We start from the raw sequence: 17,476 nt of genomic DNA on the forward strand, positions 1-17,476 counted from the left end.
TTTAATTTCTTCTTTGATCTCCTCGTTAGTCCAGTGGTCTTCCAGTAATGTGGCTTTTAATCTCCATGAGGTAGGATAGTTCCTTGTCTTCTTTTTATGATTTATTTCTAGTTTGATGCCTTCGTGGTCAGAAAAGATGGTTGGTATGATTTCAATCTTGGTGTATCTGTTGATGTTTGTCTTGTGCCCCAGTATGTGATCGATCCTGGAGAATGATCCGTGTGCGCTTGAGAAAAATGTGTACTCCGTTTTTTTTGGGTTTAGTGTTCTATAGATGTCTGTTAAGCCCAAATGCTCTAGGTCCCTATTTAGAGCTTTAGTTTCTTTACTTATTTTTTGTCTTGTTGATCTATCCATTGTTGATAGTGGTGTGTTGAAGTCTCCCACTACATATGTGTTTTCTCTGATGTCTGTTTTCAGAGAGGACAACAGTTGTCTGATATATTTTGGTGCTCTTTCGTTTGGTGAGTATATGTTAATGAGTGTTATTTCTTCTTGAAGTATTGTCCCCTTAATCATAATGTAGTGACCATTGGGGTCTCTTTTTATTTTTTTGAGTTTGAAGTCTGTTTTATCTGATATAAGTATAGCTGTTCCTGCTTTCTTTTTTGGCCCATTTGCTTGTAGGATTGTTTTCCATCCTTTGACTTTGAGCCTATTTTTATCTTTTGTAGCTAAATGTGTTTCCTGGAGACAGCAAAAGGTTGGGTTTTGTTTCTTAATCCAGGCTGCAACTCTGTGTCTTTTTATTGAAGAGTTTAGTCCATTTACATTTAGAGTTAATATTGATATGTTAGCATCTGTATTTGCCATTATGTTTGTCTTTCCTTTGATTTTATTTATTTATTCTTTTAATAACTTTTTTTTTTTTTTTGGTCTTCTTTCGTTGTTATTCGTCCCTCTGAGGTTCTGGCTTTAGGATTCCTTGTAGTATTTTTTGGAGTGGGGGTTTAGTCGCAATGAAATTCCGGAGTTTCTCTTTGTCTGGGAAGGTCCATATTCTTTCTTCATGGAGGAAAGAGAGCTTTGCGGGATAGAGTATTCTTGGTTGGCATCTGTTTTCTTGGAGTCTGTTGACTATGTCCCTCCACTCTCTCCTTGCCCGTAGTGTTTCTTCAGAGAAGTCTGATGTCAGCCTGATTGGTTTTCCTTTGAATGTTATCTGTTTCTTCCCTCTTGTCAGCTTCATTATTTTTCCTTGTCCTGGATTCTTGGGAGCTTTACTATTATGTGTCTTGCTGTGTTTTTCCTTTCGTCGTGGAAGTTTGGTGTTCTTCTTGCTTCTTGTATATCAATTTTCAGCTCCTTCTTCTCATTTGGGAAGTTCTCTTCAATTATATCCATGAATATTTTCTCTGTTCCTACATCTCTCTCCTCTCCTTCTGGAATTCCTATAACTCTTATATTTCCTTTCCTCATGGAGTCAGATAGTTCCCGAAGTCTTTCTTCATTCTTTTTCCTTCGTACTTCTCTTTCCTTTTCTGTTTTGGTTCTTTTTATTTCTATGTCTTCAAGATTACTTATTCGTTCTTCCATTTCATCTATTCTGCTTTCATTGCTTTTCCCAGAGTTCTTTAGTTCCTCCATTAATTCTTTGATCTCCTGCATTTCTCTTACTTCCCTCTTTAGGGACTCAATTTCCTTCTTCTGATCTATCACTTTTTTAATCATGGCAATTTTAAATTCTCTTTCTGGAAGGCTCAGAAGTTCTTCCAAGTTGCTGTCGTTGCAATCTGGGGAGTGGTTTTCTTTTTGTGGTGTGCTTCTTTCCTGAGGAGTTTTTAGGTTGCATGTGGTTCTTCTACTCCCTACTGTCTGTTTTCTAATTTGTCGTATGCGTTGGGACACTGTGTTGCTCGGACTGACTGACATCTTGGGTGAACTTCTCCGCTCCCCTCTGGCTCTTCCAGGAGCCATCTCTGTCTTCTGGGGGAGCTTTCTGCTGGTTTTAGGCAGTTTTTACTGAAGAAATGTCCCTGTTCTCAAATGGCGAAGCGGGATGCAGTCCCTGCGCCTCCGGTTTCAGGCACACTCTTCTGCGCACCCGGTCTGCCCCGGACGTGGGTGCCTGCTCCCTCTGTGGGCTCAGACTGCTGGTCGGAAGGGGCCTGGCGTGGAATAACTTCCCGGCTGGCCACTGGGTCCTCCAGAAACCTTCTGCCCTTTTCAAGCAGTCTTAAGAAATGTCCTGTTTTATAGGGTGTTAGTGACTTTTTTTTTTCCTGGTCGCTAGGTGGCGCCAGAGATCTCTCCTATTGTCCTTGGGGGGCTGTTTTTCGCCTCCCCCCACCCCGTGGGACAGAGAACAGAGCGGGAATGGTAGGGTACACCTCAACAGCTTTGGGGTGCTGTGTCTGCCTTGTGCCCCACCGTCGTGGAGAAACCACGCCCCGAATTTTCGTGCCCCGGGTCTCAGTTCAAAGCCCTCAGTTCCAGGATGCGGGCTGTAGCCCAGTTCAGTGGCGCGGGAATGGCGCCTTTTGCACCGCTCCCGTGCCTGGGCGCCTGGTTCCTGCTCACTCAGGGAGGGACCTTCACCTCAGTGAGGACCTCCGCGCGTCTCCCCGCAAGCCTAGGTCGCAGGCGCGGGGACCTGGGCAGCCGCGATCCAGGTCTGCACTTGCTTTTCAAGCTCCCTGAGCGTGCCGCGTTTCCGCGCAAGCTTACCGGCAGCCCGGGCTGTGTGTGCGTCTCCCGGGGTCTTTGTTCTTCTCTAATGGCGCCCGGAGCCGTTCGCTCACCACCGCGGCGGATCCTGCAGGGTTCGCCTCAGCTCCCGTTCACGGGGTGTGGTGGCTGCAATAGTTCCTTTCCACTCAGGGTCCCGCTTGCTGCGTCGTTTGTTCTTGTGGGTCGTTTTGGTTTGTTGTTTCCTCCTCTCTGCTGGTCGGAGAGTGCTGCCTCTGTGGGCGGGGGGGGGGGAGCAGGGTTCTGCGCTTCCCTCCCTTCTGGTCCTCTTTTATGGCCACTTTCTTCTTCGGGCAGTTCGCTGGCGTCACCCGTTTATCTTCCGTGTCCCAGTTCTCACTGGGACCTGCCGCTTTTCCTCCCTATTCACTTTTTTTTAATGGGAGATCTTACTCGCAGCGTCTCCTCGCCGCCATGTTGCTCCGCCCCCTTCTTTTAATATTTTTTAAAGAGGGAGGAAGAGGCAGCATTTGCAGTAAGAATTTTTTGGAGTAAGCAACAAATATATAAAATGTTATAAAGCACATTGCAAAAATGGGCTTGTACATAAATGCATTAGATCTTGTCATTGATTTTTTTGTTTTTGCATTTTTGGCATTTTTAAAAAAAACACTCAACATTTTGTTTATGCATTAAATGTGGGCAGTAGTATTGTTTGTGATTCAGCTAACCTGAAAGTTTGAATGGAATAATTTTCCTTTCCTTACCTTTTTAAACACATTTTGTCATTAGGACTTAGATGTGATCTTTGCAATTTTGGATTTAAATTTCTCCAAAGTTTTAATGATGAACATCGTGGACCCTGCCATTGTAACCTCCATGGCTCGGTGGACAAACTCTGCAATGTTCTTTCTAGCCAGTGCAAGTGCAAAAAGGAAGCCAGAGGACTTCACTGTGACACTTACAGAGAACACTTGTATGGCCCAGATGTCACCAGGTGTAAGGCCTATGACAGTGATGCAGCAGGATCCCTCCCTGGGAGTATCTGTGATGGCAGGACTGGGCAGTTCACCTGCCAGCCCGATGTAGGAGGAAGATAGTGCAATGCATATTTGGAAGAATACTTTTACCTGCAACAAAGCAAGTCTTTCTTCTCTTTGCTTTGTAACTGTGCTAAGGCTGGGACCATCAGCAACTCTTTGCTGTATGACACATCAATGAGACAGTGTTCTTGCAAATTAGGAGTCCCAGGTCCTCTCTGTGATCAGTTTGAGCCTCACAGGTACAGTTTGACCACTGGCATTTTCCAAGACTTCCAGGTGTGTGAGTGTGACTCCTTGGGGACATATCCTGGGGCCATCTGTGACCCAGTCAGTGGCCAGTGTCCATGTCTGCCTAATTGTCAAGGAAGAAGGTGTGATGATCAGTGTCAACCAGATAAGTGAGGAATGCGAGCTTTAGGACTTAGATATGAGCTCTGCAATTTTGGATTTAAATTTCTCCGAAGTTTTAATGATGATGGTTGCGGAGGCTTTCTTGTCACTCTCCTGTATCAGGTGATATCAGGTAACTGCTCTTTGTTCCTGGGTTGGAACTTCTAGAAATTTGATCTCCAACATTGGTGCTAGGCTTTCATCCTTGTCCAACACAGATAGAAATGTTTAATGTGCTCAAAATCATGATACATGTTTGTGTTTCAATTTGGGAGGTGACCCTTTAGGTTAATGTCAATCAATCAGACAGTTCATAATTGACACATATTTAATTTCTCAACTTGAAATAAATCTTTAAGCAACTAAAAAAAAGCCAAGCCATGCAAGAATAAATTTCATTTTTCTAGAGGACAAAAAACTTGAATAGATTATCTATACAATTGCAAATATTTAGTCAATGAACTAATAATACTGAGCAAAAATGACCATGGCATCAAACTAATAAAGTAAACACCTGTTTAGTTCTGCTGTAGCCACCATTCTGTCTGTTTCCCAACTGGAGGAGAGATGGAGTCCATCTATGGCTTTTCCCCTCCAATATAGGATTTTAACTAAAGCAATGATTTTCCTTATAAATTCATCACAATATCATCATAAATATAGGCATTTATCACTGTTCAGCCACTGCACTAATTGTTATCCTGTTCACCAAGGTCAGCTTGAGTCACCTGAACCTGTGAAGTGGCGGGTAATGCAAATTCAGAAGTGAGGGACCTGTCAGGGAAGGGTGGAACCAACGTCATGTCTTACATGATAAGGAATCCAGCTGAGGAGAATAAACAAGTCCCTTTCTTTTGACATTGGTCAGTGTGACAAGTAGACCCAGAGAAACAGAGAGAAATCGATGTACTGTTCATTCTTTTTTAAGGTACAGTATCAGAAAATAATTTGAAGTAGCTTAAACCTAAATGGAGTCTACATTATCACTGAGCTCCCCCACAAACACTGACTGGGAGTGATGCATTGAGGACTCAGAAGTTAGGGAGCTCCCACTGGTATACATTCATTCATTCATTCATCTATTCATTAATTCATTACCCTCACTCCCTCTGTGCAGAGAGACTCCCTGCTTCTTTCTCCTCTGGGTGAGGAGAGAGTTTGCTTATAGTTGTATTTCCAATTCTACAAAATCTTATTAACAGTCTGTTGGTTAAATTTCCAACAGGGAAGTTCTGAGTGACTTGGTTTTGTCGGGATGTCTACTTCTGAGCTTGTTCACAGTGGTCAGGGGTGTCAGGTCACATGAATTTAGTCTCCAGAGCCGACTCCTTGGGGCAGAACCAGGTAGTAAGTAGCCCAGAAAACAGGAAGGTAACCCAGAACTGGGCCCATGGCCAGCATGGCAGCCACAACACATCTTTTAGCTTTGGATTCATCCTTCCAAATTTGCAATCAATTCTTTTATATTCTCAGATGATGCTTTTTTCCTATTTGTTAATATCTTCAATTTTGTAAATAATGTACTTGGTCTCCTTCAAAAATAACCGGGATTTATTTAACCCCCTTCTAAGTAAACCAGCACAAGCTGATTGACCAAATGTTATAGACATTGACTGATGGTCTATTGCTAAATTTCATTGTGTGGTTTGTGTCTGACCTAGGAAACAGTCACACAACAGAGCTAGAGAGCCCCTGGATTCTTCTGTGGGATGATTTATTCAGTGGGGGATAAAATGAGCCGGTAGCTTTCTTTTCGAAAGTTTTTGTGCCTAGAAATAGATAAGAGATTCCTAGAAAACTAAGCAGAAGCACATTTTCAAGAAAGGAAATACAACCAGGGCATATTCTATGGCAGAGCTGTGAAATAGGTTTATGTAGTCATAATAAGATAAGCTTTGCATATTGGCTTAGCTAAGTGGAGGGTTTGTTGAGAAAAGGACTTCAGGAGCTAAACACTCATATTTTAATCGTCTATGTTTTACAAGTTGAAGTAGAACAATAGAAATAAAAGCCAGATAAAATATCTATAGGAATTGAAGGTGGTTTCTCTGGGCAGGGAGATTCCTGGAAGAAGAATGGCTCCTTGGACTGCTATTGATATTTTAGATCATTGGGCCTTTAAATTCTTTTTGAATCTTGAAAGTGCCTGCCTGTAAATTTTGAGGAAAGTACAAGTTAAGTTTGAAATTAAAATATTGGAAATCATTCTCAGTGTTCCTCCACTTCATGTTTTCCTCTCTCTTATTTTGTCCTCTTTCTTGATTTCAGCAACTTAGCCTCCTTCTTAGGCTGTTTGCCTAGGCACATCTGTCACAAAACTCCTCTGAAAACGCTTGTGGCAAATTGTCCTCTCTTTTAAGGATGCTACAGAATGGAAATCATCATTCATGAAAATAATGATCATATTTAAAGTATACTTGCATTTGTTTACAGGAGCACTTGTTTAATTGCCCTTGTTAGTCTCAGTATCTTTAGAGTAAGGATTATTTTATTTAAGTTGCATATCCATGATTCTAATATAAATCCTTGTACTCTATACACACTCAGTCAGCAATGTGTTTAATTGAAGATGGTGAGAAATAATCAGTTTTAAGAAGGGCATCTGTACTAAATAGGGTTTTTCAAAGAGACAGAACCAATAGGAGGGTGTGTGTGTGTGTGTGTGTGTTCTCATATTTGGGATTTTTTCCACTGAATATATCAGTCTACAAGGAGTCTCCAAATTCCTTGATCTTCTAGTACATTGCACAGTTTGAGCCTTAGTCTTACTTTCGCATGTGTGCCGAGGCATTCCTACACATGTCTCTGTGTTGGATACCCTATATTCTATTTTCACAATCTTTGTGTTGTTTTTTCCTTCTTGTATATTTTTAGTTTTGTAATGGGGAGAACACATCCTCCAATAACATCTTAAAAGGAGTTACAGTGGTGATAAGTTGATTTTCTTTTTAGAATGCTATATGTCTAAAATGATCTCTATTACACTCTGATAGCTGTGTGGAATTTTATCACTATTTAGAATCACTTTCAAGCATTTTAAGTTATTTCACTGTTACCTTCCAGCATTGCCAATCTGATTTTTTGTTGTCTTTTACATCTAGAGGCTTCGACCCATAAACACCTTCATGGTCTTGACTAGGGTTTGACCAAACACCTGGGCACTGGGCCTTGTTGGGTTGCCACATATACCCAACCATCACAGGTGCTGTGAGCCCTGTGGACACTGCAACACGTCATCCCTTTATGTCCAGCCCAAGCTCTCTCTGATTTAACCCCTAAAGAGAAACACAGTCTTCCCTCAAAATGCAAATGGGAGAAACTTCTGGTTGGGAAAGGACTAACCACATGTCTCCCTTTGAAACAGAATAAATGGGAATAAGCAGATGACCTGTCTGTTGTGTCCTCACCATGTGCTGATTAGTGGAAAACATGATTCAAAAGTAGGCACATGGGGAGAAATAACAGTAATAGGATTTGTACAGGGAGTGAGGAAAGGGAGGAGAGAGGGGAGAATGAATGAATGAATGAATGAATGAATGAATGAATGAATTTGTGGGCCAACACGTTTGAATGCTGTCTGTCCTATCCTAGGTAGTGACTGTGGTACAAAATCCAGAATACAAACAGGAGGCTGTTGTGCCCAATGGCAGCTGGCTTGTTCAGCATGGCAAGCTGGGACCAACTACATGGAAGAAGGGACCATTCCAGAGATCAGAAGTGGAGGGCCAGCACCACAGGACAAGCTGATGATGGCCACCAAGAGACCACCCCCCTGTGTTCTGGCCCTTTAAAATCTTCTGGCCATTCTGCTCCTCCCATTGCTCCCGATAGCCCCTGTTCTTGTAGCTGTGGGCTTTTGAGTCCAGAAAGCTCCACTGTCTATCTTCTAGCTGTTAGTCCCAGCCACATTCCTGATTGCAGGACAGGGCCAGGATATTCAGGAAGGCAGTGGGCCTACCCACTGCATCTACCATTCATAAACTCACCACATGTGGCATGAGGGCACAGGAGCTGCTGGACTTGATAACATGGCCATGAGCTCAGCATGCCAAGTCTCATAGAGTTTGGCTGCCACACCAGCCAGGATGGCTCAAAACACTGCTCTGAAGAGGGAGCCAGCAGCTGTTGTTGGCTATTTTCCCCCTCAGCTTGTCCATGCAACTGATGGCTGATAAATAGGATGTAGAGCACCCACAGAAAGCCATGCATGCTCAGGGGGGGGTGTAGCAATGGCACACCCAGGTCAGTCTTGTCTGCCTCACAGATGCCCATGCAGGTGACGGGCAGCAGACTGAAGTCAGCCCCATGCAATGCAAGGGCTTGGCAGCTGTGAAGGGACCAGAAGTCCCAGAGTAGGACAGCCAGGGCGAGGACATCATCTTGTAGGCTGCTTCGCCAACAACCAGACTTCAGAAACTTCTGGAACCTTCAGTTCTAAACCTTTCTTTCCAGAGTTAGGTAAACAATCAATGAGCTTGCTGTGGGCCTCTCCATGGCAAATGCCTTGCTTGTTGTCCTCTGTTTTTGGATACCATCTCATCTATTTTTTTTTCTTTTTATTTCATTTTGGGGATTTCAGGAAGGAACAATTGTTCAATCGACCATGCTTAATTGAAAATGTTATCCTGATCACCCTGCGTTATAATCTTCTTCAGGCCAGGCCCTTCCAGTTGTGCTTGACTCCTTTTTACACAACTCTGATCTCTTCTATCAAAATCGATCTTCTCTGTTTTTCCTTTAAGTTGTCTAAAATTTGACCACTTCTCGACACCTTAGCTTCCTGTCCCAAGCCACTTTTACCTTTTCCTGGACCATGTGACTGGCATCTTGACATCCATTTCTGCTCACTCCTTTATCCTTCTCTGGTCACTTTCAGCACACAGTTAAAATTCTGCTGTTCAAACATCATTGGGATCATCCACTCTGCTCCCCAACTGCGTTTCATCACAGTTAGCACAGGACATAGTAAGGACAGGACTGCAGTGACCCATGGCAAGTCCAGGAGCTCTCGGATATCATTTCCATGAGTTTCAGATCACCTGTTCCTCTCCAGCTATCAAGTCTCATCACTGTTGCTCAGATTGCCCTGGGCCCTATCCCAGGCATGTAGAGCAGTGCAGGCATCCCTCACTTTTCAAAAGTCCCCATTATTCATTCAGCTTTGCTTTTGTGAAAGACCTGCACTGGCACCTAACTCTGCCTCTGACACCAAGGAGGATTTTTGCATTCACAGCAAAAGGTGACAAGAAAAAGAGCATCTGTGTTGGTTTTACAGCAGCCATTCTAGAAACAGAGTTGCCCCCAGCAGCGAGACCAGTCCCGCCAAGCTTCTTCCTCAGAACTACAGGCTGTGCATCATAGTATCCTGACTTTGGTTAGATGACTGAAATATTTTAGGTTTGTGTATAATTTTTACTATATTTGGGAGGTAATTTTTTGGATTTGGAATCCCTTAAAAATGTTTCTGTATAAATGAATGATAATTGGTCCTTTGTATTAATGCTGTTTCAGCTTAAGAAAGGTTCCATAGGAATGCTTTCCCTTTAGAGAGCCAGGGAGACCTGTGTCTCTGAAGTGGATGTTCCATGTATTTCTGTAATTAATGAAGGGTTACAATTTAAAAATACTACACTGGCTTTCTCCTATTTTAAGACACAGGCATGATGCGAGGGCAGAGCAGCTCTTTTCACCATACGTGTAGAAGTTGTGGAATTTTGTCCTATAAGGGAAGAAAGGAAATAGTAGCCTAAGTCCCCAATGTACTTATTTGCCAAAGCAAGTATCTGTTCACTTATGTGTAGCATATGGAGAAGTCAGTGCATTTGTGAACCTCTTTTGCTACGGGCATGGGTCAGGGAGCTCCTGCCTTCTTCAAATTTCAAAAGCAATCTTGAATTTTATTTTCTGGTTTTATTGTCTGTTACCATGAAATTTATTTAAGAAAAGCAACCCTTGTCTCGAAGCATCTTTATCATCGGCAGATGTCTCCCAGTAGCCAGCTGGGCATGAACTCACAAAAAATGTGTTCTGCACCTACAGCTCTCATTCTCCTTCCTTTAATACAGCTGGGAGACCTGCAGCCTGCTGTACAGGGGGAAGCCCCACACCTCTGTGTTTGAGCAGCAGGGCATGGTCAGAGAAGCTTGGGGTAGGAGGGGTGCACCTACTGCCCTGAGCACTTTGCTCCCTTTCCATCTGCGACTGTAAATATCACTGGTCTATAGGAGACAACTCTCATACATTCTTGTCCCACTTTCTTAAAAAACATTATTAAGAAGGTGCATATAATGAAACCTCATGTATTATTAACCTAACCTTCCTATGAATGTACAAGGAATAGGCTTAATTCAACTAAAATTTATAGGCAATTTGTTAAAGCAGCAGTGCCCATTAGAAGGTACATTAGAGCCACATTGGTTTTAATATGCCATTCAATAACTTGAACAGAGGTTAAAAATGCTGCTTAACCTCCATTAAGTATTTTAAAAATGCTTTAATTTAAAATTATTTGGAGTGTGTGTACATATATGAATGTACACATACCCACACTAATAAATATAGCACTAAATATGTTTCCCCAGTCTGTGTTTCCAGTGCTGGATGACCTCGTAACGCTCAGCAGCAGGCACTTAATCAGAGGCCAGGCCGAGAAAGGCAGGAAGGATGTCAAGGCGTCCCCAGCCAGTGACCCACCCTTGTCCTTGAGAACTAGAGGCAGAGAGGGTTTATCGAGGACTCTGCAGCTTCAGAATAAAATAACGGCTAATTTATAATGAAAACAGCTTCATGTGACATGTTTTGTGCTAATAGGTCCATTCCTCATGCTTCCCTCTGGTATTTACTTTGGATTTTGTTTTATAATTCATCCAGACTATTAGAAAGTAAAACAAACTATCTTGTTTCATTAAGAAGCATATCATATTTGTTAAGTAATGAGCTCATAAACCAGAATTGCATGCAAGACCTTGCCAATGGAATTGGAATGAGACGGCCGATAGTCCCCATTAAAAATCAGTGCCTTAAAGTTGAGGCCTGATTCTGCCACATGTACTAGTGTGAAGTCAAACTGCTCTTCACATCGATGTGTGTTTGAGAGAACTGAATCCCAGAATAAGAGCTTTTTCCCTAATAAACCACTAGGAAATCATTATGGGAAATATGGACAGTAATCCTAAGCACTTCTGAAGGGAAAGGATATTGACCAGCCATTGTTTAGACATTAGGAGAATCACACTTTCATAGTCAACTGCCTAACAATAAATGCTGATTATAGCATTTCTGAATGTCTACTCTTTGCTAGTACTTATAATAGGGTCTTATCTGAAAAATTCCAATTAGTAAGAATAATACTCCTATGATAGGAGGACAGATGTTATTGACATCTCATAGTAGGGGAAATGTAATCTGATTAATGAAGAGCCATTACAAATTAAGATTTTTCTCTTTCTAGAAACTGCAACTTGACAGAGTAAAACTTTTAATAAATAATTAATAACTCACTATTTGTCATGAACAGTCACTCAACAAGTGAAGGTGGGTGAACATAGGTACTCATACAAGTGCTACAACTTTCCCACCATCCAGAAAGTCATCTCAACTCATGAAATCCCATGTTAATGAAAATTAAGTGTGACCAAAAAAGAGTTAGAATGATTTAGAAATGGGGTTATCTCCTCCAAGTAGGAGATATTTTTGAGATGATCACAAATGCACGGAAGAGAGAGTTTAGAGTATACATCTCATAATTATTGAAACAGAAAAATGAGAACAGATGATTAAGAAATGTTTTGCTGGATCTTACAAATGCATGTCTTTATGCATTTTAATTCTCAAGATATGATCAGAGCTGTTGATATGGTTATATCTGCTGATGTGGTTACTGGAGTTTATTCTTGGAGAACATTTTTGTGGAGATCTTTCAGGATATTCACCAAACTTGGAAAATTAGATTTTCTTTAAAGCAGAGAAGTACTGTAAAATATCTCTTTTAAGCAAGCCTGTGGTGATAGCCTTTGTTATCACAACACAGGAGCCCTGGTTTTGGGGTAACATTATCTTTCTGGAAGTTTTCCACCTGTTTATATGGCAAGGTTCACATTTTACACTGATGGCACCTGAGTCCTAGATATGACTTGCTGCTCAGTCTGACCAGTCTCTCCTGACTCTCAATTTCTGTTTACCATTTTCCTTTTCAGAGTTGAGATCCTCTCCTATTTTAAGGGAAATAGATATGCATCCATCACTCTTCCCATCCACCCATTCAGCCCCACACTCATTTATATATCCATTTCTTTTCTTTTTTTTTAAGCCCTTAATTTTTTTTTTAATTTATTTTTTTATTGTTATATTCCCCATACAATTGCATCCCCCCCATTCTGACCCCAATCCCTCCCCTCCCACCCCCGCCCCCCTGAAAGTGTCTCTGGTTCATAGTTTTTTGTTGATTTTGATTTTCACTTTCTTAAAGTTATTCATTTTCCTGGTCCCTTATTTAAGTTTTCTAGATTCCTGTTATGAGTGAGACCATCCGGTATTTTTCTTTTTCTTTTTGGCTTATTAGCGTACATTGTCAGGCAGCGGAGACTATGGAGTATGAGATATACAGTCATATATATATATATATATGACGGCATTATGGTTCAGTAAGGGAAACTGACTCAGACATAAATATAGTACAGTGTGATAAGTGCAGTATTAGAAATGTACAAAATAGAACAGCAGTAAAGTGAAGGATTGATTCTTGAAGAATGGGGAAAATGGAGAACTTAATTGAGAAAGTAATTCCTGAGCTGGGTCTTAAAAGTAGATAGGAACTGAGCTCTATGAATAATAATTTGAGCATGGTTTTTATAAAAAAAAAACCATCAACAGAAGAAACATTGTTACTATTTGAGATTTCGCTCTGTCCATAATATTTCCTTCTGAAAATATTGATTTGTAAATCATTGGTAATATAGTCTTGGCTCTCAATGTAAATGAGCTACAGATTCTACCTTAGACTCTTAATATCATGTCCATTCTCTGGTTTAAGGTGAGAGTCATTTCTTCTAAATGGCCTCTAATTAGAGCTTAGCCTCAGTTCTGCCCTCCTTTTCTGAATAAGGCCTAGAGGTTAAACTTGTTTTCTTTCTCCCATTTTAAGACCTTGGCAAAGCCTAGTTGTTCATGGTCCTCAGGAGGGACATTGCTAGTGAATGGGCTCTTCCTTTATGCTCGGGACAGGAACTGTGCTGTGCAAATAAATAGCCACGACAGGAGATTGCACCAGCTACCTTGTTAATGACGTTGAATTCTAAGGACTCTGTAAGGCTTCTCCTGGATAAAGTGATGCTATTTTATGATATGCATAACTTTTTGCTTTAGTTGCATAATACATTGTTTTCCACAAGAGACTTGTCTTGTTGGGGACCAGGGATTAGCTGAAATAAAACGGGAGGAAAATAATAAACTTTAGTGTGCTGATCTGTGCTAGATACGTGTAAACTCTCAAAAGTACCTCATCTCAGGTAATGGCATTGTCCTAACGACGATGTTAAGAGTGTGGTACAAAGTCGTTCATGGAATGAAATCTCAAAAAGATCTGTTCAAATGATACAGGTACAAACATGTGGAACATGAAGTGGAGCTAATGGTGAGAGATCAGAAATGTGTTGAGTTAAAGACAAGAAATTAAGGTCAGTTATCTTTAAGCTACACTCAAGAGTTGAAGTTTAAGTAGGAGGGAAGGGGAAATGGTGTTTTCTATAGTTGGAAGCCATAAAAGGAGAGGTAATGGTCTAGAATTAGACACATTCAGGTAAGGCAAGAGGTAATTGTTGAGCAGGAAGGCACCTGAGTCATCCTAATTAGAACTGCTTAAAAATAGGACAACTAAAATACTGGCGGGATTAACCTTTATAATCACGCTCCTGAGAGGAGGAGGGGAATTAACCCCAAGATGAATTTCAGTGCAGGATCTTCTTTGAAGCCCTCGTGCAGGTCATGGCCCCCTTACAAGCATCAACAACATTTTGTTCCTCTCTGTCTATGTGGTTGATTTTTCTATAGCATTCCTTATTCTCCAAAACTGGGACCACCCATTCTTCTTCCAGAAAAGGTCCCCCTATTTAATAAATCATTTCTTGTAAAAATCATCCCTAATTGTTCCAGAATTCTCTGCGGCTCAAAGCTACTACACTAAGTCCAAATTAATTCTGCTTCTAAGTAATTGTGCTAATGGGCAATTTATCCCAATTGGTGAGCTGTTAGTAACTTCATGATGCCATCATCATGAATGTGAGGACCTCGGAGGAACAAAAAGACATGGAATCACAGCTGCAGTGGTCTTGGATGCAAAAAGGAAGCTTAAATTTGTGACTGATTGCATGATGGATTAGATATGAGAATAAATACAAATAGGCATGCCCATATCCTATTTCTAGAAACACCTATCAGGTAAATTGCTGGAAGTGAGTGCAAAGCAGCAAAGGACAACATCTAGTTGTAAGCTACAGTGAAATATAACTGTTAGTTCCTTTGAACTGAATGGCACAGTTTTTGAGCTGCTGCTTTCTCTACTCATGGAGCATAATCTTCATGTTTTGCTTCTTTTGAGGATTTCTAAGAGAGAATACAAAGGCCAAGGACAAGGAAAACAAATGAATTGTTAGATGGCTAAGAAAGAATTACTTGTGTTCAACAAGAGCCCCAATAGACTAGATAATATAGCATAGCTGCACTTTGTACTCATGCTCTCTCTCATTCCTTGTCACTGATATTTTGTAACCTGAAATTAGTGCAATTCATTTTTGTTTGTGGAACTTGATGCATTAGAATCTTTTAGTAACCCCCCCTTCCCCGTTGCTTCCATGAGAGCCTTGTGATGCAGTACATGTGTCTGTGTGTAAGTGCTTATATGGGCAGGAACACGCATGGCACACTACACCAAGAACCACCTCTCCCAACTTGCCTCCTTCATCATTCAAGTGCCCAGTGCCTTTCTAATTTCATGCCTGTTGACTTTTACCTAATGGGGTCAAGATATTTTAAGTAATTTGAAAATGTTTTCAATCAGTTATGCTTTTTATTTTGCTGGGAAAATGTGCTTATAATTAATTGAAACTCAGTTTTTTAAAAAATATAGTGCTTGTGGAGATCAATGCCTTTTTAATAAGTTGGCACATTTTTCTTAATTCGTCAAATGCTTCTGGACTACCTATTGTGTGCTCTGCGCTATACTGGATGCTGGGGAGACAATTGATTTAATCAAATGAATTTCCTGTCTGCATGGAGCTTGTAATCTGCTGGGAATGAAATTAATTATAATTTCACGAGGACTCCCAAGGAAATAGGGCAGTTGGTTTTATAACAGTTGTGTCTAAACTGGCTCAGGGCAGGTTAGTCTAGGAAGTTACAAATCCTAATATGTGTAGGTGAATTAAGCTGGGAATTGGGTCAAACCATTCAAGCAGACTGACTACCCATGGACAGACCTCCAGAACAGAAGGAAGTGTGACTGGAATGAACTGAGTTGAGGCAAGCAGTGGAATGAAGCTAGAGACAGCAGTGCCACCTGAGTGGAGAATTGGAGGCCACCTTAGGGACTCAGAATTCTTTCACAAAGGGAATGAAAAGTGATCAAATAATATTAAGTAGAAGAATGAGTTGTTCAAATTTCCCTCTGGAAAGAATCATTTCATGACTAGATCATGCCTCTTCATGGGTCATATGTTCAGAAAACAGGTGCCCAGTACCCTCTTGCCAGGAATTTTATTATGTAAGCCAATGTTTTTGAACCTAAGGTGATGCTAGCTCATCGGGTCCTCTCTGCACATGTTGCTTTTAATGAGTTTGACTGGAGTCAGGTCTGAATCTTACCCAACAGCTCTAAAATAGCACCCAGGGTCTTCCCTGATGATGCAAATTTGTTTGTAAGCCTCTTGGTCACACCTGCAAATTCAAGAATAGATTGGAGAGGTGAGAGGATACCACTGATGTGCTCAGCTCTGGAGTTCAGTTGCCTCGGTTTGAATCTGAGCTCTGTGGTATGTTAACTCTACATTTTCACAACGTTCATTAACTTTCTTAATCTTCACTTTGCTCATCTCAATAGGGAGCACAATAATATGACTGCATTTTTAGCATTACTGTAAGAAGGAAATGAGACAATAAATGGTACATTGTGTGAGCTTATGAAAAATGTGGTAAAGACACTTTAACTCTAGAAAGAAGGTGATGTGGAGGGAGAGTAGGTTTCAGAGTCCTGGAAATGAATTTCCATAGGATTTAGTAAGCAGCTGGATGAAGGGATAAAGGGGTGTCAGTTTTGGCAAAATATAGGGTTCTGTAACACCACTTTCATAATATAAGCAGATATCATGTGGACGCATGCTTTCCCCCCCAAAAAAAGTCATGATCAGAAATTCAAATTTAACTGGGTGGCCTGTGTGTTTTTCCTGGATCCCCAGCCAAAGAGGTCTCTGCATTCTGGGCTGTGGGCAGCTGAAGAGATTATGATGCTATTTGCTAAATGGAAATAACCCATGAAAAGGTCATAATGTGGGCCTTAAATAAGCAGAATTTTAGGCACTGGGTAAATACCCAGGTGCACTGTAAATTATTTACTCAGCCTTTCTTTGGTCACAATTGACACAGTTAGAACAGTCCTGACCTATTTGTACTGGGAGTGGGATGGTGTGATAGATTTCTGGTTTCCATTGTAATCAGAACATTATCTCTCTCAGAAAAGACTGCATAGAAAGTTGGATGAAAATGTTTCATTTCTTGTCTTCCAGGTTTTTATATTTCTCCCGGCAATGCCACCGGCTGCCTGACATGTTCATGCCAGAGCACTGGGACAGCGCGTCCCATCTGCAATAGTCTGACCAGCCAGCGCCTTTACCAAGATGCTTCTGTCGCAGAGCAGAGTTGGGACCATTGTAAAGCCCTTTACTTTGGATGTGATCCTCAGACTGGAAGGTAAATGCTTATAAGAATTAATCATTAGATATTTTTATTTAATTATATTTGCAATTGTTTATTGTTTCTATCAGTGATTGTTATTTTTTTTGGGGGGGGGCAGTGTAGTATTGTCTGTAAAAATGTCTTCTCTCCTTATTTTGTTGGTGTATTTTTGACTCTTTGATTGTCCATTTGTTAAATATGGCTATGACGGCACTTTGACTATTTCCTAGAATTGTGAAGTATATGTTTCTGTACATGCATACCCAGTATCAGGTCCTGGGAATATAGAACTAGATTAAAATTCCTTTCCCTATAAGAGCTTAACAATATTAATATGGAGGAGTGAGGTCAAGAGACTCTATAGAATAAAACACACACACACACATACACACACACAATAAGGACTAGGCTAGCTAGTGAATGTTTACATATACCTGTTTCTACATGGCCTTTGAATTTATTGCTCAGATATT

The 17,476-nt window shown here is 41.0% G+C and overlaps 1 protein-coding gene across 1 annotated transcript in view; it reads left to right on the forward strand.

Annotated features, from left to right (window-relative positions):
* USH2A (usherin) overlaps nt 1-17,476 on the forward strand; it is a 635,462-nt gene that overhangs the window by 116,564 nt on the left and 501,422 nt on the right. The window contains 2 exon segments of the mRNA XM_037497740.2: nt 3,421-4,061; nt 16,831-17,018. Of these exon segments, the coding sequence (XP_037353637.1) occupies nt 3,421-4,061; nt 16,831-17,018 (829 nt within the window).

The sequence above is a fragment of the Talpa occidentalis genome, unplaced genomic scaffold (assembly GCF_014898055.3).
Source record: "Talpa occidentalis isolate TD23 unplaced genomic scaffold, MPIMG_talOcc4v2.1 talOcc4.8, whole genome shotgun sequence".
Classification (NCBI taxonomy): Eukaryota; Metazoa; Chordata; class Mammalia; order Eulipotyphla; family Talpidae; genus Talpa; species Talpa occidentalis.